This window comes from Heloderma suspectum, chromosome 5 (genome assembly GCF_057233095.1).
Source record: "Heloderma suspectum isolate Gila_16-S chromosome 5, 16-S_ref, whole genome shotgun sequence".
Lineage (NCBI taxonomy): Eukaryota > Metazoa > Chordata > Lepidosauria > Squamata > Helodermatidae > Heloderma > Heloderma suspectum.
In genome coordinates, this window is record NC_139462.1 from 10,097,703 (window position 1) to 10,124,158 (window position 26,456).

The 26,456-nt window shown below is 45.2% G+C and overlaps 1 protein-coding gene across 1 annotated transcript in view; it reads left to right on the top strand.

The window, feature by feature from the left end:
- The first annotated feature begins 3,669 nt into the window (after positions 1-3,669).
- LOC146343588 (uncharacterized) overlaps positions 3,670-26,456 on the top strand; it is a 47,983-nt gene continuing 25,196 nt past the window's right edge. The window contains exon 1 of the mRNA XM_084859746.1: positions 3,670-3,811. Within this exon, the coding sequence (XP_084715872.1) occupies positions 3,670-3,811 (142 nt within the window). The remainder of the gene's footprint in view (positions 3,812-26,456) is intronic.

Genomic DNA, 26,456 nt, shown 5'->3' on the forward strand with positions numbered 1-26,456 from the left:
ATTAGAGAGTGGGACTTTTTGGTGATATCCCCCTGGCTATGAAATACCCTCCCCAAGGAAGCTTGTTTGATGCCAGCATTGTTCTTTTTGTCACTGGGTCAAAACTTTTCTGTTCTCCCAGGCCTTTTAAGATGTCTGTTACTTTAATTCCTATGGTGCTTTTGGTGTTTTTAGCTCTTGCATTTATCAGTAAGCTTTAGCTTTTCAATTTGTACTGTGTTTTATTACGTTGGCTCTTGTATTGTTGTTTTGTAGATGTTTATTCAATTTGATTGTATTATTGACTTGTTTAAAATAACTCTATGACATTTAGAGAACTTTGCTCTGTAGGAGTCTCATAAATAGAAATACTAAACAAACAAACAAATAATATATTTGAATAAATAAATCAGATTCAAATAGAAGCAACGCTCAACACTGTCCACATACTGGAAGGAGCTACACCAATTTGCACCATCTGACGATCTGGCATGAACTTGTTTCAGTCACAGCCAGAGAAGATTTTGAATGGTGGAGGGTGGGAGAGAAGGAAGGCACCCCATTATAGGTTGAGAATTGTTTTTGGTGTGTAAGAACAAACAAGAATACTTCCTGCCAAAGTCCAATATATTTTTGTCACTTTTCTGACAGGCAATTTTCTCCACAGAGTGGATATACTGGGCCTCTGCTAGCCTCAGTAGGAATAAACGGGACTTATTTGTTTTTCAGATGACTGCTGTGGTTAAACACAGCAAAGTGCCTTGAGGCTTCTTCAGGACACAAAGGAACCGAACCTACAAGCTTGGCCCAAGCAAGAGAGCAGAAAAGTGAAAAGTGACAGCTTTCGGCAAGAACAAGGTGTTACTATTTTGGAGGTCCAGGGGTACTGGAGAGAAGAAACTGCTAATCTGCAAAACATGAGCGTGTTGACACTTTCTGAATTCCATGTCAAAGCTTGTTTCGTCTTGTGTCTGTATCGGAGCGCGAACTTAGTTTTTTACTTTGCACATGCAAATTCATGTGTCATTTCATGCACGTTTCCCCAAATGTGAACATCAACGGTGTGCATTTTGAATTTTTTGCCCATTGGTCAAAGCGAGTTTGTGCACATTTTTCAAATGTCTGCATATTTTGAACGCATTTTGTTTTGTTCCGCAAATCGCATTGCAAGCTCAGAAATGTACAGACCTTGACCACAGATTGCATTTGGGTCTGCATTTGGTTCTGGGAGGTGTAAGCTGGGTAACTTCTGGCATTAACAAGCTGAAACAAATTTCTCAAGCATCCCTAATGGCGGATAGGCTTACAGAACAATGGAATTGAATGGAATGGAAGATCTCTTTGCCTTGGCTTATAAACAGTATGACTGTCTGTTTCCTGTTGGAAGGCAGGGCAGAGGTTTTGTCTTGGCCTGGACTTCTGGATTCTGAAATGAGGGGAAAGACAGATAAATGGTTGCTGTGATGATCAGGCCTTGGCCAAGGTATGAGACAATGGAGCAGCATGGAGGAGGTACAAAGCTGGATACTACTTTTGGCCCAGAATATACCCTGATGAGATCCTAGCATCACAGCAGTTGCCGTAAGGCAAAAGGAAAGCTGTTTCTGGGTAGTAAAGAAAAAGTGGTGTAATGAACCTTCTCCCATCACCTGCCATCTGCCAATACAGAGCTGAATTTTTAGTTTTGAGGGAAGAGGTATAAGAGAACGAACCAATTAGAAAGTAGGAAGAGGTTTGGGGGTATTGGGGAACAGAGAGAAGCTTCAGTTCTTCTTCACTGGACTCCAACTTTAGCTGTCCCTCTTTCACATAAAAGGTCCCCCCCCCCCAATGCCTTGTGCATGCTAAAGCTTATCTCTCTTCTCTGGAACACAGAGAGAAGGGAACTTTGCTTTTAGAGCTAATTATTTTTGCTTAGAATCATTTTACAATGGATTGGATCAGTCAGTTCTGAGTTTTCGAGATACTCTTTGCACAGCTCTGATTAATCTTTGTGACTTCTTTGGGGAGATTTTACTCCTCCCTTATCGGAACGGTTCCTGGTGATGTTTACGCAGAGCCAGCTCTTTGTCTTGCGGACAGCTAGATTTCCTAGGAATCCTTTCCTTTCTCCCTTAAAAACAATCCCTCTCCTTTTATTTTCTTTCCTGGTGAGGCTCACACTTCACTATTTTATTTTTTAACATTTTCTTCAATTGTTATGTGGATTCATTTTCTGTTTGGATTCTACTGAATCCTACAATTTGGACTCTGGGACTTCCATCTAAGACTACATGAGCCAGTATCCTCTGCCTGGGCTAAATAGCTATATCAGCCAAAAGTCTTCCTTTCTCAGTCTTTAGGCCAAACGGCTGTATAGCTGGGAATGTAGTAAGCTTTAACTCCAGGGGCTGGTGAAATCTGAAGGGCTGATACAGGAGTTTATAGAGGGCTAACTAGTTAATTTTGCTCTTCTACGTAAGAGCCACTTCATCCTATGCTGTAATCAAGTTTCTCCACTTGCACTTTTCATTTAATCCAACTTATCCAAGGATGGGCAACTATGGGAGGTCTGGAGGCCATTTTCACCCTGAGAAGCCCCCCCCCCCCCCCGGCTGCACTAGGAGGGGATTTTTTAATTTGTTATTTTTTAAATATCGTTCAGTAGCCCTAAAATGAACACATCCGGCTTGTTTGCTACCCACATTTGTCTATTTTAGTACTCCACCGCAGCCCTGGACTGCTAAAATGGAAACAAGCTAAATTGTCCATTCTAGCACTCTGTAGCTGCTATGGAGTCCCATTTTTTACACTGTTTCTATTTTGGGGTCCATTGGGGAGCTGTGGGGGCCAGGGTTTTTTCATGTGGCCTGCAGGCCACCAGTTGCTCACCCCTGGTTTAATCGTTGCATTATACTTCCTCTGAAATGCATTTATTGTCCTCTGATTCCCTGTGCATTGTGCCTTCATCTCATACTTACGAGATGCTGTGATTTAAATAAATCTTTCTAATATATTGCAGCTATGGATAGCCTGGTGTTACCTCTGGCTATCGCCTCTCACCCACCAGGGCAGAAAAAGAACCCCAGTTTCACATGGAGTGACAGGTTGGCTCATGTTGTGAACTCATTTCACCAGGTTGGTCCACCCCGGTGCTTAAGCTGCAGGTGGTCCAGGGGGGCAAACCCCCTACATTTTGGGATGGACCCCCAAGCTACTGTTTGGGGGGGCTACAGGGGGCCCTCTTCATGGTCTGCCATTCCCCCCTCTAGATCTCTCCACCAGGTATCACCACAGCTAGATGCCTGGCTGAGAAGGGCAGTCTGGTTTCCAGTTCTGCAGTGCTTGGTTTACCTTCAGGCCAGTTCCATCCATGTTAGCTTTTCAGTTTCTGTTTTAAATCTGGTATCGTATCCATTTGCACAGGATCTATTTCCAGAAATACAGGGAGTTGACATTTTATTTATTTATTTATTTATTACATTTATATCCCACCTTTTTTCCTCCTTAAGGAACCCAAGGTGGTATACATAATTCTCCCCCTCCTCTATTTTAACCTCACAACAACAACCCTGTGAGGTACGTTGGGCTGAGAGTCTGTGACTGGCCCAAAGTCACCCCGTGAGCTTCCATGGTCAAGTGGGGACTAGAACCCAGATCTCCTGACTCCCAGTCCAACACTCTCACCACTACACCATGCTTGCTATAACAATGGTGACTGCCTGGAAGAGGAAGAGGGCTTCTGGCGTGTGTCCTGAGGGCACAGGAGCTGGTGGCAACAGAGATGGCACCGGCAGTGATGACTCCCTGGAACAGGAAGATAGCTGCCAGCGCATCCTGATGGCCCATATAAGTAGCTGGGGGCTTGCGTGGTGGGGGTGATGGGGCCCCTGAAGTGGGATTCGGCCATCCAAATCCCACTTTGGCTCCAGAAGCCAAAGTGTGTCACCCCCCCCAAGTAGCCCAAAGTGGGCTCTCCTCAGAAGCCCCAAAATGGCCTCCGAGGTGGATTAGGGGGTCCCTGCACAGCCCTAACTTTAGTCTTTTAGCTCTGTTGTTTTAAATCTGTTTATTCTAAATCTCTACATTGCTGCTAGTTTTTATCCCAGTTTTAACTTCATTTTATACTGTAGTTTTATACTTTAGATGTTGATCATGTATCTTATACTGTATTTTATGGCTTGAATTGTTGTGAGATGTCCAGAGAGCTTCAGCTATTGGGCAGTATAGAAATAAATGAATAAATATTCAGTGCTTGAATTAATGTGTGTGTGTGGGATTCGGCTTACTTTAGCTTTTGTTCCCTGCCCCCCTCCCCGCTAAATCTATTTGGCTAAATTTGGGAGAAGTCAGCAGTGAGCAAGTTTCTGCCAAACTCACCGTTGCTGGGGCATGGGGCCATGAGGACAGAAATGGTGGGGGGCTCAGGAATGACCAAGTGTGGGCTGCAGCCACCACCAGCACTTGACATCTGAGGTAGAGATGTGTGAGAAATTGGCTCTGTTGAGTTTTTTTAAATTATTATAATGGATCGACCCAATTCACCTCTCCCACACCTGAACGTAATATGCAGTTGGAAACCTGCACATTTCTGAGTTTGCAATGTGTTGTACAATATAAAAACAACAAGAATGTGTTTACAAATGTATGTGTGTTTCTTTCTGCATTTTTCAAAAGTGTGCATTGAAAAATGCAGAAAAGAATGCAGAAAGAAAAATGAGTACATTTCTAAAATGTGCACAAATTAGGGATGTCGGAGGAATCTGGTTGTGGGGAGGACCTTGACGAGCTTCCGTCAGCTCAGCCCCTGCCCCCCGGACTCTGGTCTGACTTCTGCCAGCTGGCCCAGCTTGGCCCACAGCGAGTCGGGCCAGCTGGCAGATTTTCCGTCTTTTTTAAAAAATGCATAAATAGACATTTGCCCAAATTGCACCTGCAATTTGTGCAAATGTCTATTTACGCAAATACCCCCCCGGCCCCCGTTCCTGGATTTCCAAATGCAAGCTGAGTTGGGGCATTGTGGAAATCCGACAGCTCAAAAGAGGGCCAGATTTCCCAGTGACAGACATCCCTAGCAGAAATACACTTTAGTCAGTGTGTCAAAAAATGTGTACGTTTAAAGATGCACACAGAAAAAATTGTGCATTAATGACTCCACAACGAAAAATGCATGTGCATTTCCACTCGGCTATTTTTTTTTTTTAAGCTTGTGTGGAAACGGGACAGAATGAGCTAAACCTAAATAAACGGAGCATCTTGACAAGACTGACATTGCCAGGACTGTCCATCTCTCATCTGCGGCCTTTGCTTTGGTCCGTGTAATAGTTTGGCAGAGACTGCCAGGGCTGAAAATGTGGCTGGGGGAAGAGGGAGTTCTGGAAAGGGAATGATGAAAAATCACCCCTATAGTGACACACAAAAATAACATAAGGACGGTGAGGGGTGCAAAAAGAGGGCTCCCTCTCACTGTTCAACTCATCCTGCAAGCTATGAGTGTACGCAACAAGCACACATTCACCCTTCCCTGTGTGAGATCAGATGCATGCATCAGTAGCACAGGAGAGCTGTGTGAGACACTGGCAATTAGGAAACATATTAGTCACCTTCCTATGTGAAATGCCCAAGAGGACGAGCAGGAAAGCTGTAAAAAAAATTAAAAAATTCAATTAGAAAGCAGCGCAACAAATGAAAGAAGCAGCAGCAGCAAACAGACCACCGCTAATACTGCAATGGGCCCTTTAGAAACAGTCAAAGAAGAGCATCTTTCTAGAATGCCCCATGAAATGTTTTTACTGGTCAGTGAGAGGAATACAGTGAGGATGTCAGACGCATGTCTTGGTGGTGGGTGGGTGGGTGGGGGGAGAGTTCCCTGGAGTAGGCACCACACCCAGGAAGGTCTTGTTCTGCATTTCCCCTCCCCTCCCATTGGTAGGTGAGGGAATGTGGAGCAACGAAATGCATTTCAGAACCAATAAATGACAAGCAGCACAGCACAGCTTGCATATTTGCTTATTTTACTTCCTTTTCAACATTCGGCTCTGTTCCGCTTCTGAAATTCAAATTTCCTAGGTGGCGGGTTGGGACTTTGGCTGATGTCGAATGAGGTGTGTTTCTGTTTTTCTTATTGCATGGCCTGATCTGACAGAGTGATGACATACGAAGGATCCCACCTTGCTGGGTTATTCCAGGCCGCCTTTCCATCACCTCTGTCTCTTTCGTTCTGTGATTCCTAGCTGCATGTCAAACACAGTTAACCTGGACAGCAATAACACCCTTTCTCCTGCAAGAGTGGCATGATCATGTCTGTTCGTGAGCTCTGAGTTCTCCAGCTGGCTGCTGTTTCATGGTCTGAGGTGGCCCCTCCGTAGAAGGCTTCCAAACTAAGCAATCGTAGGCAATGAAACACAGCGCAGGGGAGCTGCAGACAAACTTTTAGAAGACGGTTCCAGTTCCTACACATCTCTGTCTGCCTCTTCCTCCTCCTGGGCCAGGTTGGAAGGAGATCTACCATCTGGAAGAGAGGCAGGGGGCTTAATAAATTAAGGGCCCGATCCTATGCATATTTAGGCAGAAAATAAATCCTACAGCTCCCAGCATGCCCCAGCCAGGATGGCTGGTTGGGGCATGCTGGGAGTTGTAGGACTCTCTCCTGTCTAAAACATGCATAGGATTGTGCCCTGCATCACCCTTTCATTTGGGTGAGATTATAGGGAAGAATGAATCTCTCAGTTTTTGTTTCTCCCACATGCAATTTCTTTTAATCTCAAGGTCTTTCCATCCTGAATATGAACTTTGTGAATTTTGCTAAATTCTTATCAAAAATGGACTGAAACAAAATTCTCACCCATCTGCCCCAGACAAATTCAATTGGTGCAGCTGTTCCTAGGGATGGATGGACTTGCGCCTGGCTCGTGGGGGTGCTCAATGAGTTGCCGCTGCCACCTGCCCCCACGAGCTGGCCTGCGTGAGCCCTGGAGGGCTTGGCAAGCAGTCTGGAAGAGCCCCACAACAGCAGTGGGGGGGGGGGAGGCAGGCTGGTAGTTTTATGTAAGCGTAAGAGACTTACGCAAAATGAATGGCCTGTCCCTGCCACTCCTGTTTTAGCTTAGCGGGGGGCGGGGAGGAAGAGATGAGGAGCTCCCTTCTGTCTCTCTCGTCCCTCTGCAGTGGCGGCAACGGGGACAGGCTGGTTATTTTATGAATGTCTGTTACACTTATGTAAAATGACTGACCTGTCCCTGCCACTGCCGCTGCTGTAGCTGTGGGGGCAGGGGGGAGAAAGAGATGAGAGGACCTTCCTTCTGCCCCTCTTGTCCCTGCTACGGTGGCTCGCTGAGTGAGTCAGGCAAGCGCTGGGGCCTGCGGACTGGTGTCTGGAGGGCCGAGCTGATGATTTCTCGCAGGGCTTCGAACCCCAGCCGGACGCCCGCACCGTCCCTAGCTGTTCCCAGCATGGAGAGGACCATGTTGTACTTGCCTGCTATGAAGCTTTTCACAATGAGGAGCCTGTCAGGAAAAAGAAGTAACAACCCTAATTAAGCACTGATGTGGCTCAATGCGCAGGGGTTCAAAGCCAGACGTTTAAGAGCAAACCACTCAAAGCCCTGTGCCTGGATGGAAAGATCTATTCATTTCAGTCCCCCCTCCACATGTTTGGATGTCTTAAATCTCAAGATCTTTCTGTCCTGAATATGGAGAAATTTGCAGATTTGGGTAAATTCCTATTAAAAACGAACTAAAACAAAATTCTCACCCATCCCTCGGCAAGAGCTTCTCCCAAGGTCCCTTCCCTTAAGGAGCTGCATTGGAGAAGACCACTGCTGCCACCCAAGTTGGTGAGCCAAGAATTGCCATCTCCACCAATCCCCAACTTCATCTCAAACCTTTTTGCATGCCTGACAAACAACACCTCTCATGCTAAGGAAAGGGGCACAGACTGACTGCTCATTCTCCTTGAAAATGAATGGTCACGGCCAAATGCGGGCCTGGGAAAACCACCCACCCAGCTGCCATGTTTCTATTCATATTCCCCTCTCCTTGTGGGTATTTACTAACTCTTGATGTATTGGGTGAGCATGCAGTTACTGCAAGCCAGAATAGTTCCATGCAGAACTAAAGAAGTCCGCTGGCTTTCACTATCTGCATGCCTCCCCACTATGCACTGAGAATAGATCCTCTTATCTGTCACCTCTGTCTCCAGTAAAACTCGTTTTGGCATATGCAGAGGAGCTGGTAGGGAAAGAACATCAAGGGATTGTTAGTAATTTAATAAGAACAGCAAGGACTGAGTGCCAGTAAAAGCAAAGAATGTTGGAGGCTGTCATTTGGTAGAATAGTTCAAAAGTCTTGGAATACCTCTTATAATATGACTAAGCTTAAACATCTCATAAGCTTTCATGAAGGAAGGAAGGAAGGAAGGAAGGGAGGGAGGGAGGGAGGGAAGGATAAATATAATAAGAATTTTGGAACTTCAGTTTGAAGTCTACTGGAACTGACAGTTCACATGGAATAAAATAAGGAAGCATTTTGGTCTGACATGAACATGCCTGCTGGTTGGTGTGCTTGTTACATGTCAGAACATAATTGTGGTAGGCATTCAAGGGACCTAAACTGGTGGATGAATTGCTGCTCAGTATATTGTGAGAGATGCTTAGCATATGTATAATAATGTTTATATTTGTCATGGCCTGGGAGCCCTCCAAGACCGACGTTTCTAGTGACTGCGACTCCAAGGAGGAGTCAGAACCAGTTCCCAGACCTTCACAAGTTGGGGACTTTCACCTTGGGTCCTGCACCCTGTCTTCTTGTTCCCCTGTGGACACTGTCATCTGACTCCGAAGAGTGAACCTCAGACTCCTCCAGTGAGCAGGAAGACCCTGGGTGCATTCCTTAACCAGCTCCTCACTCCCCCGGCCATCACTACCCAGAAGAAGCCAGAGGCTGAAGGAAAGGACACTGGCCCTTTAAGAAAATCAGAAGCAGCACTTGACAGGGTGGAGCTCCCAGAAGGGCTCTCCCACCCGGCTTGCCTATAAAACCATGTAACCTGCACTGCCCCCTGAATTCAGTTAAAAAAACAACTGAAAAAATGCATTTGTAGTAGCTACGGAGCACAAAATGGGTCAAAATTAGCTCATTTGCAAGCTAATTCTGACCCTCTAGGCACTCTGTGGCCACTATGGATACCATTTTCATTTTTTATTTTTCAGCACTCACAAGGCTGCGGTTGCCTTTGCAGTAAAGAAACCCCCCTGCCGCAGTCCTCCCATTCTGGAGCCTTTCCTCATTTACAGCAGGCTCCCAGACAGCAACCCCATTGCTGAGAGGGGAAGCTTTTAATTTTCAAGGTTCCATAGAACTCAGTGAAACTGCACCATCTAGTGGCTGTTTTAATCATGTAACATTCCGAGTTTAAAAGATAGTTCATTAGTTCCGGAGCTATTTGAGACGAAATAATGAGGAAATAGCTCTGGATGTGCCCTGGAGGTTCACAGCGTCATCTAAAGGACCCACAAACCTCCGTGAGTGAGCAATCTCAATAGCAGGATAAAAGCTCCGTGTGAAGGAGCCCTGTGTGCGTGTTCCGGGCAGGAAAAATGGCCGCCGAAATTCCCGAAGTTGCCCATTCCTGCTATAAACTCTGTTGGTTGCTCTAAGCCAGTGCTGAGGGAACATATTCTTCATTCATTCATTACAGTTCTATACCACCCATTAGCCGACGCTCTCTGGGCTGTTTACAACACAAAGCTTAGAATCATAAAATACCATAACATAGTAAAATGTTAATATAACACCATACTTTTAAAACAGAATAAAGCCAAAGTAGTATATAAGATAAAAGTCAGCAATCTAAAAATGCACACGTTAGTACTTTAGTTGCAGGGCTTCTCTCTGCGGTTCTGAATTCACTCCACGTCCTGGGCTGGTACCTGTGGTTTTGGCTGTGGTGTTCCAGGATCTGTCCCAGAGCAGATGATGGAATCCCAGATGGAGAACAACAGTACTGAGTTCTAAGATTAATTGTTTGTTATAAGTTGAATTAAAATGATTATAAATAGTTGATTTTTTGAAAGCTCTGCTGTTTGATAGGTCCCAGATCTAGACTGAGGGAGTCATCTCTCTCTTTCTCTCCCCCTCTCTCTTTCTCTCCCCCCACCTCTCTCTCACACGCAGCACTATAAAGAGTCCCAGCAACAGAAAATGACACAGACCTTGAATTTTCTGCCATTCTTCAGGAAAAGAAATACTAAAAATAGATAGATAGATGGATAGATAGATGGATAGATAGATAGATAGATAGATAGATAGATAATTTGTTGTTGTTTATTCGGTCAGTTGCTTCCGACTCTTCATGACTTCATGGACCAGCCCGCGCCAGAGCTTCCTGTCGACTGTCGCCACCCCCAGCTCCCCTAAGGTCGAGTCCGTCACCTCCAGAATATCATCCATCCATCTTGCCCTTGGTCGGCCCCTCTTCCTTTTGCCTTCCACTTTCCCTAGCATCAGCATCTTCTCCAGGGTATCCTGTCTTCTCATTATGTGGCCAAAGGACTTCAGTTTTGCCTTTAATATCATTCCCTCAAGTGAGCAGTCTGGCTTGATTTCCTGGAGGACGGACTGGTTTGATCTTCTTGCAGTCCAAGGCACTCAGAATTTTCCTCTAGCACCACAGTTCAAAAGCATCTATTTTCCTTCGCTCAGCTTTCCTTATGGTCCAGCTCTCGCAGCCATAGGTTACTATGGGGAATATCATTGCTTTCACTATGCGGACCTTTGTTGTCAGTGTGATGTCTCTGCTCTTCACTATTTTATCAAGATTTGTCATTGGTCTCCTCCCAAGAAGTAACCGTCTTCTGATTTCCTGGCTGCAGTCAGCTGCAGTAATCTTTGCACCTAGAAAGACAAAGTCTGTCACTGCCTCCACGTTTTCTCCCTCTCTTTGCCAGTTATCAATCAAGCTGGTTGCCATAATCTTGGTTTTTTTGAGGTTTAACTGCAACCCAGCTTTTGCACTTTCTTCTTTCACCTTCGTCATGAGGTTCCTCAGCTCCTCCTCGCTTTCAGCCATCAAAGTGGTATCATCTGCATATCTGAGATTGTTAATGTTTCTTCCAGCGATTTTAACGCCAGCCTTGGCTTCATCAAGCCCAGCACATCGCATGATGTGTTCTGCATACAGGTTGAATAGGTAGGGTGATAGTATACAACCCTGCCGTACTCCTTTCCCAATCTTAAACCACTCCGTTGTTCCGTGGTCTGTTCTTACCGTTGCTACTTGGTTGTTATACAGATTCCTCAGGAGGCAGACAAGATGACTTGGTATCCCCATACCACCAAGAACTTGCCACAAGTTGTTATGATCCACACAGTCAAAGGCTTTAGAATAGTCAATAAAACAGAAATAGATGTTTTTCTGAAACTCCCTGGCTTTCTCCATTATCCAGCGGATATTGGCAATTTGGTCTCTAGTTCCTCTGCCTTTTCTAAATAACAAATAAACCTCCATTGCTTCTGCCTGCAGCAGTGAAGATGATGCATTTCAGTTTGTGTGGCAGCTGGGGAGAGGGGAGAACTCAGCTGGTCATTGCTGGTCACTTTGCCATCTTCTGCCTCAACACCCCCATAGGCACCATGTGATCCCCCCCCTGAACCCTGCTGCTGAACCAGCTAATAGTGTGTTACATTTTATAAATGCATGTTAATCATAAAATGCATGTGCACACTATATACAGCACATGCACACGATCTCTCAGTTGTATATATGTCTGTATATATGTCACACAGCACAAAGAACACCGAGTCAAACAGAAAGTAAAGTATTATAGTAGTCAGAGACTAGAGATACTCACAGACTGAAACACAGAACACTGGACTTAAATCAAAATCAAATCTATATTGACGAGGGCCAAAATTTGGCAGGCAGGGGGATAGGGGATGAAGGTAAAGACGCTGCCTATATAACCAACAACAACTAACCATCAAGGCAGCTTCAAGCAAACAATAGCAAGAATAAATCAGATGTACTAAGAATTGGGTTTTAGGAAAGGATAAGGACAGGAATGGATTAGAAAAGAAAGGATTTTAGGAAAGCATTGGTTGGAATAAGGAATGAACAGGTGCTGGTAAGAATAAGAAATGCAAAATCAAAAACTTCCAAATCTTTAAATGCTGCAATTCAGAAACAGAGAACTAGCAAAGTGCACAGAAAGAGTAGAACCAAGTTTATGTGATTGGAGAGCCCCACTAAAACCATTCCCTCTGAGTAGAAACTACACCTGTCAGTCACAAAACTACACTCCCCGACTCCTCCTCCCCCACCCTCTGAACCCTGGCATTTTCCTTATATGGAAAGCTTGAGAAGAAACGTTGGTTTTTTTCAGCCACACAGACTGTGTCTCCTTTTGCCTGCAGATTGCTCAGGAAGCTTTGGGGGAACCCAGATTTGCTTTGGAGCAATTCGGAGGGAGCCCACGTCACCTTGGACATCTCCTAAATCTCTCCGAAGCAGCCCACTTTGGTTCTGGATTCGTTCAAATCCAATGCAAACCTCCAATAATTACCATTTTTTAAAAAATGTGTTGCCCAATGAAAAAGGGGTTAATCAGATCATCTAACCAGGGGTGGGCCACTTGAAGCCCTCCAGATTTTTCCACCTACAATGCCCAGCATGTCTCACTGTTAGCTATGCTGGCTAGGTCTGATGGAAATTGTAGGCCAAAACATCTGGAGGGCACAAGTTGCCCAACCCTGTTCTCTAGATCCTTCTGCTGGCCACAGGTATTGCTTTCTTAAGGGCACAATTGCCCTTAGACCCTTAGACCCAATCTAGACCCTTAGACCCAATCTAGACCCCTAGACCCAATCTAGACCCAATCTTTCTTATGGGCACAATTGCCCTTAGACCCAGTCTAGACCCTTCTGCTGCCCACAGGTATTGCTTTCTTAAGGGCACAATCCTACACATGGCTGGCTGGGGAGTACTGGGAATTGTAGGACTTTTTTTTCTATCTAGACATGTATAGGATTGTGCGCTAAGGGCTGCAACCCTGTTTAGAAGACATGTCTGGAAACACAGAAAGTGCTGAGAAGGCCTTCTCTGTAGATTTTAAATTGCCATGCAGGAGGTGGAGCCATTTGCAGTCACTAGAGAAAATTCTTCAGAGTGGTCAGTGTGGTCTGAAAAAAAGGGAGGTTAGAGGTTCAACCAGATGGGCAGAATACTAAAGCATCAAAAGGGACATTGTATGCATAGCTAAGCATATTTTTTTTCTTGGGTGGGGCAGTTCAAATGGGGAACATGGGCCCCCTCCCACACAAATACCACGATCCCATCCCATACATGATACATCCCAATCTCATGCATCAGGAAAACGTTTCGATTTTAATTCTGAAATTACCTTTTCTACATTTCTGATAGGACATCATGGCCCACACTGGGGGTTTTCTACCATGCTCCCAAACACTTTTCCCTTTTGCTATTTTTGGTTTATAACATTGAATTAGAATCCTACAAAGCTTGCTGACTATTTTGTAACGTTTTGGTTGGTTCTTACAAAGCTGTTATCCTGCTGATGTGTTGATTTTTTAAAAAATATTCCCAACACGGCTGCAAACATTTTATAAATGGACCAATTCACTGTAAAGCTTTATTTTTCTGACCTTTTTCAGAAAAAAAAATCATGAATTATTTGTTAGGTTTTCAGGCCATGGTCTGGACTTTTGAAAAACTATGGATCATAGTGTATTGCCAGCAGTCCTGCTTTTTGCAAACCTTCTACTGACGTGGTGATGCTAATGCTGATGTTACCCAACTATCTTTTGGAAAGCATTAGACTGGAATTGTGGTGGTGAATCCGGCAGCTTTTCTTCATCACTGGTTGCCGCAGATGCAGTCCCTTTGTTGAAATAATTTCCATCTTGTTTTTGATCATCTACTTCCCAGAGTTATGTCAGTCTGTCAGAGCTGAAAACAACAAAGAATCTTGTAGCACCTCAAATACTAACACATTTATTATGGCTTAAGCTTTCATGGATTCACATTAACTGTGTCTGATGGAGTGGACTCTAGGCCACAAAAGCTTAGACGATAAGAAATGCTTAGCTTTTAAGACGTTTCGAGACTCTTTGTTATTTTTACTGTACCTAGAATTGGAAGGAAAAAAGCTCTTTTCAGCTAAAAGGGTGGAAAATATAAGTGTATACCTATCAGGTGCCAAGGAGAAGAGAATCCCACATTGATCCTACAGAAACTCCATGCTATGTGGGAAAAGTCCAGGAAATGACAGACCTAGTCCGCCTTTACATTAAAGAAAAAACCCGCACTTGTCCTGTTGTGGAGCCTTTCCGTGTTCACTATGGGCTCCACATGATTGCTGAGAGGGGAAGTTTTTAATTTCCAAGGTTCCATAGAGATCAATGAAATATTTTAATGTGCAACAATCCAATGTATTTTAATATTTCATTATTTCCGGATCTCTTTGAGATGGAATAACCAGGAAATACCTCTGGATGTGCCCTGGAGGTTGATGACATGAAAAGGACCCGCAAACTTCCGTGAGTGAGCAATCTCAATAGCAGGATAAAAGCTCCGTGTAAAGAAGCCCCTGGTGAAAGGGCTACCCAACCCACAGAAAATGTAGGGCTCCACTATTAAAGACAAGGGGGAGTCTGCTTTCTCAGTCTACTCAGCCTACTTTCTACTTACTCTGGGATTCCAATTAGTCCAGGGGTGCAGAAATTAGACCAGGTTTCTCCTGAAGGCCATGTCATCTCCTGGCACCATCCTCTTTCCTCCAATCACCAATCATGTGGTGGTTTCCGGGCTTTTGTGCCATTCCCCCTGCCTCATTCTGAAAGGTTGAAATGCCTCTCCCAAGGCTTAGTTATGGGCAGCATTGAGCTTTAAACTACAACCTGCTCATACCTTTGGGTTTTTTGGCCTTGCCTCTTTTGCCTTCGGCCCCACCCAGCACAGGAATATGCCCCCCAAGAACTCCCCTGAAATGGCCTTTGGCCCTCACACTGAAAGCAGTTCTGCACCACAGGACTAAAGCAAATTTGTGTGCATTTTAGAAATGTATGCAGTGTTTTTTGTCCATCTTTCTAATAGGTGCATGTCATCATATTTTGCAGAGTGCATTGTAAGCCCAGAAACTTACAGATTTCCAACCACAAATTGACTCCATTTCTGTTTTTGGTTTCAGGATATGTGGATTGAGTTGAGCTGTAAAAAACATACATACCCTCAGCTGAGTTAATTTCTTACCCATCCCCCTAGACTCTGGAATCTGCCAAGATTCAATTCCTCAAGCATTGGAAGCTCAGGCCAGGCTGTGTCTTAGGGAAAGAATGGTGGGTGGAGAGAGACTGCTTAGCCCTTTCCCCTCCTGACTTTTCTGAAGTGAAATCTGCTCTGCCCAAGGTGTTTTTTCCCCCACCTGTGAGGGGAAAGTTATTGGGTAGATATGGGGACTTAAAGGCATAATCCTATGGTTCTGGGACAGCATCCCAGGGACTGTAGGATTTTTTGAGGTCCCCCACCTGAGGCCATAGACATTGCTATGACCTCTAGAGCGGGCTCTGCGTTTGAATCCATCTCCTTCACCCCCTTGCAACCACTGCAGAAAGAACCATGGCAGCTGCTTCCTGAGATTCCCTGTGATTCAGGGAAAGGAAAAAAAAAAAAGGGTGGGTGGGTGGACAAGGTGGGAAGGAAGTGAGGCTAGGATATCACAAAATCATAGAATCGTAGAACCATAGGGTTGGAAGGGGCCTACAAGACAATCGAGTCCAACCCCCAGCTCAGTGCAGGAATCTAAGTCAGAGCATCCCTGACAGGTGGCTGTCCAGCTTCGTCTTGAATGCCTCTAGTGTGGGAGAGCCCACCGCCTCCCTAGGTCATGGGTTCCATTGTTGTTTCCTGATGTTCAGCCAGAATCTGGCTTCCTGTAACTTGAGACCATCATTCCACGTCCTGCACTCTGGGATGATCGAGAAGAGATCCTGGCCTTCCTCTCTGTGACAGCCTTTCAAGTACTTGAAGAGTGCTATCATATCTCCCCTCAGTCTTCTCTTCTCAAGGCTAAACATGCCCAGTTCTTTCAGTCTCTCCTCATAGGGCTGTGTTTCCAGTCCCCTGATCATCTTTGCTGCCCTCCTCTGAACCCTTTCCAGCTTGTCTGCATCCTTCTTAAAGTGTGGTGCCCAGAACTGGACACAGTACTCCAGATGAAGCCTAACCAGTGCTGAGTAGAAGGGAACTAGTACTTCACATGATTTGAAAACTATACTTCTATTAATGCAGCCCCAAATAGCATTTGCCTTTTTTGCAGCCACATCATGTTGTTGGCTCATGTTCAGTTTGTGATCTACAACAATTCCACGATCCTTCTCGCTTGTAGTATTGTTGAGCAAAGTATCACCCATCTTGTAAATGTGCCTTTGGTTTCTTTTCCCTAGATGCAGAACTTGGCATTTATCCCTATTAAATTTCATTCTGTTGTTTTCTGCCCAGTGCTCCAGTCTTTGAATTTTGTTTCTGTCTTCCAAGGTATTTGCTATCCTGCCCAATTTTGTGTCATCTGCAAATTTGATAAGCAAGCATTCCTTGCACCTCCTCCTCCAAGTCATAAAAAAAACATGTTGAAGAGCACTGGGCCCAGGACTTAGCCCTGCGGTGCCTGTTTTTTCACGCGATAGGCTACGGATTTGTATTTACATAGATATTTGTGTAGCCTATCATGTGAAGACTCAAGGACGCAAATGGCATAGTGGATGTCATTTGCGGCCGTAAAGCTGTTAGATTGACCTAAATGCAGCCATTTACGGCTGCATTTAGCTTAATCTAAGACCTTTACGGCCACAAATCGCATAGCGGATCCTTTGCATCTGGATCCCTTCCTGCAGTGAGTGCTCAGCGATATGGCATGGCAATGGTGGCTGTATCGCTTGCTGTATGGAGCCGGCCGGCAAGGAGGATCCGGCTCCACGTGGGTCTAGTGGGAGGTGGAGGTAGGTGGAACCATTCCACCACGGACTCTGGAGGCTGGATTCAAAAGAACTCAGCCTCAATGGAGTCCGTGGTAGAATACTTGGACATCCCTACTTGTAGCTAGTTTGTTAATCAGGATATCATGGGGCACTTTGTAAAAAGCTTTGCTGAAGTCAAGGTATATTATGTCCACAGCATTCCCACAGTCCACAAAGGAGGTTACCTGATCAAAAAAAGAAATCAGGTTAGTCTGGCAGGATTTGTCCTTGACAAATCCATGTTGGTTTTGAGTACTGCATTGTTTTCAAGGTGCTTACAGATGGATTGCTTTATAATCTGCTCCAGAATTTTCCCAGAGATTGATGTCAGACTGACTGGTCTGTAGTTCCCAGGTTCCTCCTTTTTACCCTTTTTGAAGAGAGGGACAACATTAGCTCTCCTCCAGTCATCCGGCACTTCACCCATCCTCCATGATTGCTCAAAGATAATAGGCAGTGGTTCTGAGAGTTCTTCTGCCAGTTCCTTTATTACTCTAGGATGCAGCTCATCTGGCCCTGGAAAAATGAACTCATTCAAAGTAATTAGGTGTTCCTTGACCATAAGCCTATCAACCTCAAGTTGCAATCCTGCCCCTTCAGCCTGTACTTTGCCTTTGCCAGGTGGCTCATAGACCCTCTTTCAGGAGAAGGCTGATCCAAAGTAGGAATTGAGCACTTCTGCCTTTGTCATCTGTTATCGTTTTGCCATCCTTATTTAATAGCTGAACCACCATTTCTTTCTCCTGTCTTTTGCTGTGCACATAGCTGAAGAAAGCCTTTTTGTTGCTTTTAGCATCCCTTGCTAATCTCAGCTCGTTCTCAGCTTTAGCCTTCCTGACGCCATCCCTGCAATTCTGTGCTACCTGCCTGTACTCTTCCTTTGTTGCTTGGCCTTCCTTCCACTTCCTATATGTGTCCTTTTTTGTTTTCAGGTCATCTCTAAGCTTTCTGTGAAGCCACATTGGCTTCTTCTGTTGTCTTCCACCTTTTCTTCTTGTTGGAATTGTTTGCAATTGTGCCTTTAGAATTTCCTTTTTTTAAAACTCCCACCCATCTTGGATTCCTTTTCTCATTAGAGTCACTTGCTATGAGACCTTACTTATCATTGCTCTGAATTTATTAAAATTGGCTTTCCTAAAATCCAGGGTACGGGTTTGGCTACACTCGGCTTTTGCTTGTTTTGGAACCAAGAACTCATGTGGATATGCTCTATAGTATGGCATTTCCAACCCTGCCCCTGCCAGTGCAACTCCACTAGATGTGCTCAGAGGTCCATCTCGGGGGGAAAATAACAAAAATTGCCTCTGTTGCTCCTCCCCCCCTGTTGGGAGAAGCCTAGCAGGGCATAGGAAACTTAGAAACCTCTGAGATCAGAGACTTCCATCTAGGAGGTAGCAGTCCAATAGGTAAGCAGCCTTAGTATCTTTCTGGTCCCAGGTGAAAAAGCAGATTGGGGCAGAGTCATCTTGCACTGAAAAGGAGGGGAACCAGAGTAGAATGGGTTCAGTAGCATCGTTCTGAGTACTTTTCTTCCTCTGAGAAACAGCCTGATCTGAGCTCCTTGGGCTAAAAAAAAAAAAAAAAGAGGTGGAAAGAATCGTGGAATTCTGCTTCATGTGTAGTTTGAGCTGGAGAAATGTGCTGCATATGATGGGGTTTGTTTGCCTGGACTGGCAAAAGGATTTCAACAGCACCTGCAGTTATTGGAAGCAATTCCTACCTTCTCAAAGTGCTTGCTTGTTTGCCAGTTTCTGTCAACAGAAGAGCTAGGGAAGACATTTTTGGACACATTAAAAATCCATTCACTACGTGCTGCTACTTATTGACGGCTCAGGGCCAGTCCTGATAGGAGAACTACAATCCAATCTCCCAGCATCTTTTTAAACTTTCAAGGTTGCTGTTGGCCCCTGAATTGGCCTAGGGACGTGGCACTGGGAGAGTAGATGCTTTGCCCCTTCCCTCACACCGCTTCTCCAACCCAAGTGCCACCCCGCCCAAGTGGTTCGTGTGTTAATTAAATAATTTATTACGTTAAGGCACAGTCCTATCGGTTGTGCTCCCTACAGACAGAGGGCTCTGAGTTCAGAGCCTCCCGCCTATCGTATGCCGTGCTGGCAAGAGGCTGCAAGTGATTTTGCCTCTGTTCCTCTATTTAAAACACAAAAATCAGCTAGACAGGCCTCTGAGCTCATTTAGCAGACTTACCTTAGGGTGGGCAGGAGGGGACTAGAGAGGCCATAGGATACTGTGCAACCTCTCCTCTCCCCTTCCCGGCCACCAGCATGCCCCCTTTTCTCCCTCTCTGACTTCTCTTATGAGATCACAATTGTGACCTCCTAAGTGAGGCTTTCCACAGAGGCTGGGAAGGTGTGCGGGAGGGAAGATTCATGTTCGGATCTCCCTCTGCATGCTCGTAGTCCTGTCTACCACGATGGAGGAGGAGATCTGTAGCATCCTATGGTGCCCAAATGCTCTCTAAGAACATCTGAAGAGCTCTGCTGGATCAGACCAAGGGTCCATCTAGTCCAGCATTCTGTTCACACAGTGGCCAGTCAGCTGCCTGTGGGAAACTCATGAGCAGGGCATGAGTGCAACAGCACCTTCCCACCTAAGTTCTCCAGCAAGTGGTGTACAGAGGCATCCTGCCTCTGATACTGGAGGTAGCATATAGCCATCAGGACTAGTAGCCATCAATAGCCGTCTCCTCCATGAATTTGTCTATCCCCCTTTTAAAGCCATCCAAATGTGTGGCCATTACTACATCTTGTGGAAGTGAATTTCTGAGTTTAATTATTCTCTGTGTGAAGTACTTCACACAGTGCATAGTTAAACTCTGGAATTCACTTTTTGCCACATTTGGAGGGGTGGGAGGGATACTGCCAAATATTCTCCAAGTGGGCAGAGAAGAGACAATAATTTGGTGGGAGCCTAAGGAAAGGCCATTCTCAGAACATTCTTCATGGAATTCTATGAGAAATTGCAATGCAGTGAATAATGAATGAAACTATATTGTTATACTGTTAGTTCTAGGGCTGTGCACCACTTCGGCCCGTAGCCCGAAGCCCGAATCGAAGCACGATGCTTTGGGTCACTTCAAGCCCCTTCCAAGGTGAAGTGGAGGCGGCATGAAGTGACCCGTAGTGGGTCGGGGGCTCTTTGAAGTGCCTCAGTGCGCTTTGGAGGTCGGCACCCTTGGTCTAGTAGTGCTGGTACCTTCAGGTCCTTATCTGAGCAGTCCATCACCGTTGCCACCACCTCTATTTTAATAATAAAATTTACACAATATTAAAAACCTCATCCACAATTACTCCCAAAATTCTCCACCAGGCTTGCGAGTGGTTGGAAAATTTGGGAAAACATTTCACTGAATATTCTTTGCTTCAAGTGTGTTGACATTTTCCAACTGTTCAGGGGGGAAGAAAATGTTCAGAAAAATTACCTATTTTTTTGGGGTGGGGAGAAATTGTGGCTTACAGCTCTAGGGGTGAGGGGCATGGAAATGAAGGTTTTTCTAGAGACCTGAGGAGTAGACTCAAGACCATTGCAGAGCCTCTAAACACCTTTCTTTATCTGTTGTTTTATCTCCGCTTATCAGTTTTCTCCTTAGTGGCTAATTGTCCCCTGAGGTTTTGATGGGCAGGAGCAGAGACAATTAGCTCGGACATCACATTATCATAATATGTTGGGAGGGCTCATTGTTACCTTTCCCTATTTAAATATTGCCCTTCATGTACAGGGGGCTTTATATGTAGCTACTTTTTCATGTGGTGACTGTAAGGTACAGCCAGGATGAGAGTTCTAGTCTTGCTGCCCCTTCCCTCTTCCCACCACAGGACCAGCATCTTACAAAATGGCATCTAAAGAAGTTGTTTTTGTTTAAACAGGAAGGACTGATGCAGCATCCCTAATGTAATTTATGGCGCAATCCTATGGTCGCTAGACAGCAGTTAGGTGGCTATAGTATTGTTCAGTTTCCCGGAAAACCGCCTCCCCACTCCAACCCTGCCACCTTGTCGGAGGCATGGATTGTCCGTGGGCTCCACGCTCAGAAGAGCAGCATGGAGCAGGGCAAAAGGTGGCATTCCTGGGGGTGGGGAGGGGGGAAGTGCAGAAGTACCAGCATGACGCTTCTTATGCATTGTCTAGCCTCCCTGCACCTCCGCTCTGAAGTCCTGCAGTTAGACAGCTGAAATTGGCCATCTAGCCATGAATGCAGGGCAGGTGGAGTGCGGAGAAGGTCCCTTCCATGATCCGCCCACCCTGCATTGGCTAGGCAGTTGCCTCCAAGTTTGGAGGTAGCTGCCTATCCCAATAGGATTGCTCCCTTAGAGTGGAAGCAGGAGCAATTTTTTGTTTACAGGTTGCTCTGTAAAGCACCCTATCCAATAATTTGCAGAGCCCATCTAGTCTATGGTAGGAGTGTACGAAACCCCACTTACCCTGCTCTGCTGGGGTCCATGGGGGGGGGGAGGTGATCAAGTCCTCCCCCCGGAATCCTCAACGGGAGGGGGGATGATCCGTTTCTCCCCCCCGGAATCCTCCCTGGCCGGCTCCGCTCCGTGGCGTGTCCGTGGAGCCATCAGCCGGGCCGATTTGCAGCCGGGCTGCTGCGGACGCAAATGGTGTCCTGCGTAGGGGACGCCATTTGCGTCACTGCTGTAGCCGTGATAGGCTACGTAAATATTTACATAGCATATCATAGCTAAAGCAGTGACGCAAATGGCGTCCCCTGCGCAGGACGCCATTTGCGGCTGCATACCGGAGAAGCGGCCAGCAGCAGACCTCTGGAGGCAGGTAGGATCCGGTCCGTGGGGACTTCGCGGGGTGGGTGGGGGATTGCTCCGTTCCGCCATGGACTCCAGGGGGCCAGATTCTAAAGAATCCGGCCTCACTGGAGTCCGCGGTGGAATTCTTTGCCATCCCTAGTCTATGGTGGCAAAAACAACAAAGAGTCCTGTGGCACCTTACAGGCAAACATATTTATTCTGTCAGAAACTTTTGTGGACTATAACCTTCTTCATCGGATGAGTAGAATAGTTAATATCCCACATTTCGTGCAAAATAAAGAGAGGTTACTGATTTTCATTTCACTAAGAATAGGGCTCTGCTCACATACCTGATTAATTGGAATTAGTTTTCTCTTTAGCTTAGTTCTTCTTTTTTATTTTAAATGAGCTTTATTTTTCATGTCAGCATTTGTGGGGGTGGAAAGTGAGGGGAGAACTACCAGCATCAATTTCTCCTCCCAGTTATTTCTGGGTGCAACGATTGTCACTTCTCACACGGATGTTCTTCGCTCATTGTAAGTGTCCCCTGCAATTAACTGTACCTGCAATTTTGCAATCACCTAGAATGGAAGGCCTGACAAGAATCTAGAAGATTCAAGTGGAGGAGGCTGGAGCATCCCTCAACAGAGGAAAGAGGAGGTGATGATGGAGAAGAAGCCCAGATTAAGGGCCCCTTGTTACAAAAGATTGCTCAAACATTTCTCACATGGAATGGGATCTTTTGCTTCTTGTTCTTTTCTCCACTGTGTAACCCTGTCACCACATTACTAGACATGGAGGAAATCTGTGCATGTGTGACTAGGACGGAAGATTTCTTCTGGGATGTTCTGACTAGGGATGGGGGAGAAATTCATTCAGTCCTCACCTAACCTTGCACTCTTGAACTGCCATGTGGCTTTACACCATACATTACCACAGAGATGTGGGTCAGGGGAATCCACACATCTCCCTGTAAACATGTATTTTGGGCATGACTTCACCATTCTTCCTTTCATATTTTTTTTTCTAATCAGTTGGAACTTGACATGAACTAAAGCCCATCCTCCGACATCAAATATGGTGATCTGCCATTTTTTGAAGACAATAAACCTGTCCAGCCCCACATGGTGAAAGGGAGATAGCTATGACACTATAGTCTGACCCAGTTTGTCCTGCCCAGCTCTGTCTTTCAAACATCACCAGATACAGTTCACATTTTTCCTGGCTTCACTCTTTAACCATGAGTACTAGAAACTTGTATTTAAAAATTAATGCTAACGTTCTCAGTAGTTTAACTTTCTTGACATTCCACACACTTTTCATGATGGACAAACTGTTTATATTCAGCTTCCAGCCATTCCCCTTGGCCAGTCATTGCTCTTTGGAAGAATTTCTGTTCAGTCTATAGCAATCTGTTTCTCACTGTTTATTTAGCAGCCTTCTGCATATTTGAAAACTTTTATTAGGGCTGATTCAGGATTGACAATCCAGGAGAAATAATGCCACTCACCCCAAATAGAGTTCAAAAAAAGTATGCTTTCTCATGCCTTTGTCCTATTCAGCTACCTATACAACTAAGATTGTGCTGAAAATTCATTTCTAGGGATGTTGGAAGAATCCTTCTGGGGGGTGCAGCTCGGCAAGCTTTCAGCATCTCGGGCCCATGGACTTTGGCTTTTTTTCTTTGTGAGCTGGCCCGACTCGATCTCCATTGAGTAGGGACAATTTGTGGTTTTCCAGTGTTTTTGTATTTGCATAAATAGAGATTTGCATGAATTTCTACCACAATTTGCATAATTTGTGCAAATTTTAAATGTAATTCGCAAAATTTTTGGATGCAACTTGCACAAATTATGGCCAAAATTTGCACAAATTGTGCCTGCAATTTGTCAGATTTCTATTTACACTTTTTTTTTTTTAAAGGAAAATGTTCCCAGATTTCAGGAAAAATCTGTGGCTTGACTTGCAAATCAAGCCAAATCAGGGTCACCACGGAAATCCAGTGAGCCCCCAAAGGGCCAGATTTTCTGGCAATGGACATCTTTTTAATTTCACAACTTTTCCCTTGATAGTGGGCTTGGGGTGTGCATGTGAACATTTTTATGAAAGTGGTGATTGTGCTCTGTGTTGGTGGCAGGTGCCATTTTTTCCTTCGCAAGGCTCCAGAGTAAGAGGAGGAAGCATTGCCCTCACTCTGATTTGGCTATAAGACATCACCTTTTCATCACAAGCCATTATTATGATGCCCATTCAGAGTAAAGGCAGTAGGCCATTATGAAATTGAGTCATGAGGGTAATACTTGCTGCTCTCACTCTCCAACCTTGCAGGAGAAGGGAAAGTTGCACACCAGAAACTGGGAATGTGATTGTTGCTGCTGTCAAACTCACCTCACCCTTCACTCCACCTCAAAATTGGCCATTCTGCCCACATAAAGTCACATCCTACAAACATAATGGTGAGGCTGGGTGGGCATTTCAGCCCTATGCACAACGTCTGCTGTGCTAAATGTAGCCCAGGAACCAAGTGCAATAGCACCCTGGGACTGCAACACAAAGGGGTTGTCAAAGTTCTGGGAAGCCACAAAACATGCCTGGTGGGCTGTCCTTGGCTTGGCCGCTCACAATGGTGCCCAGGCCTGATTTACACCCTTCTAAAAATCTGGAAAACTAGGCTGGCCTCCAGCTGGCAGTGGCAGGTACACAACTGAGCCATTATATCTTCTGGTTTGGATGCTATCCATCTCCATGCAGAACCGCCTCATGGCATGCAGATGACAGTTGGGGTTTTATCTGCCAAAGTATCTCACCGCTGGTGATCCTTTGCTGGATGCCAGAGTGAGTATTATAGCCTTGACTTCCTGGTCCAGATTCCCTCCACTGACTAGACTAAGAGGGCTTTTTCTCCTTTACACAGCACATAGTCAGACTGGGGAACATAAGAACAGAAGAAGAGCCCTGCTGGATCAGATCAAGAGTCCATCCAGTCCAGCATTCTGTTATCATAGTGGCCAACCAACTGCCCGTGGGAAACCCACAAGCAGGACAGGAGTGCAACAGCACCTCCCACCCATGTTCCCCAGCAACTGGTGTGCATAAGCATACTGCCCCTGATATTGGAGGTAGCATATAGCCATCAGGAGTAGTAGCCATTGATAGCCTTATCCTCCCTGAATGTGTCCAATCCCCTTTCAAAGCCATCCAAATGTGTGGCCATCACGACATCTTGTGGATGTGAATTCTTGAGTTTAACTATGCGCTGTGTGAAGAAGTCCTTCCTTTGATCTGTCCTGAGTCTCCCACCAATCTGTTTCATGGGATGACCCCACTGGTTTCTAGTAATATGAGAGAGGGAGAAAAAAGTCTCCCTATCCACTGTCTCCACATCATGCATAATTTTGTACATGTCTGTCGTGTCTCCCTTTACTCACCTTTTTTCTAAGTTAACAATTGCAGAAGTTGTAACTGTCCTCATAGGGGAGGTGCTCCAGCACCTTGGTTATTTTAGTTGCCCTTCTCTGCACTTTTTCGAAATCTACAATATCTTTATTTAGGTGTGGTGAACTATATACACAGTATTCCAAATGTGGTCACACCATAGATTTGTATAAGGGGAGTATGATATTGGCAGTTTTATTCTCAATTACTTTCCTAATTATGCCTAACACAGAGTTTGCCTTATTTACAGCAGCTGCACACTGGGTTGACATTTTCATCGAGCTGTCCACCACAACTCCAAGATCTCTTTCTTAGTTGGTCACCACTAGCTCAGAACCAATCAGCTTATACTCGAAGTTGGGATTTTTTGCCCCGATGTGCATAACTTTACATGTGGTTACATTGAACTGCATTTGCCATTGTGATGCCCATTCTTTAAGTTTGGAGAGATCCTTAGGAATTCACTATCAGAAAATGTAGTGATGGCCACCTACTTGGATGGCTTTCAAAGGAAATTAGGCAAATTCATGGTGAATAAGGCTGTTAGTGGCTACTATTTACCTACCTAGACACCAAGGTCATCACCTGAGGCGCTCCTCCAGGTACCCCTGCCAAATGAGGTGAGGCAGGTGGCTACAAGAGGGAGGGCCTTTTCAGTGGTGGCACCCTGTTTATGCTCTCCCCAGAAAGGCTCACCTGGCACCTGCAGTATGGTCTTTTCAGCACCAGGTGAAGACCTTTTTATTCTCCCAGGTATTCTAAGTTCTGTCTTTAGGGCTTTGAGATCACTGCACTTTTATTGGTACTGCTTTTACTTTGGTTTCATGTGCTGGAGTGTTTTTACTCTTTCCTGCTGGTTTTACCTTGGTTTTATTATATACTGTTTTTATTCATTGTTTTATTGTTTGTATTTTATTTTTAATGTATGATACACCACCCAGAGAACTTGGGTTATTGGGTGGTTTAAAAGAGAAAGAAAGAAAGAGTTATGATGGCAATATGCTGCTCCCAGTATCAGAGGCAGTATGCTTCTGAATACTAGTTGCTAGAGAACACAGGCAAGAGGGTGCTATTGTATTCATATAATGCCAGTGGGCTTTCCATGTGCATCTTGTTGGCCATTGTGGGAACAGGATGCTGGACAAGATGGGTCTTTGGTCTGATCCAGTATGGCTCTTCTTATGTTCTTATGCTTTCATTATGCAAGAGTGCACTTACTTAAGTAATTTAAGTCAGACTCACTGTCAAATCTCGCTGACTGATCCTTGA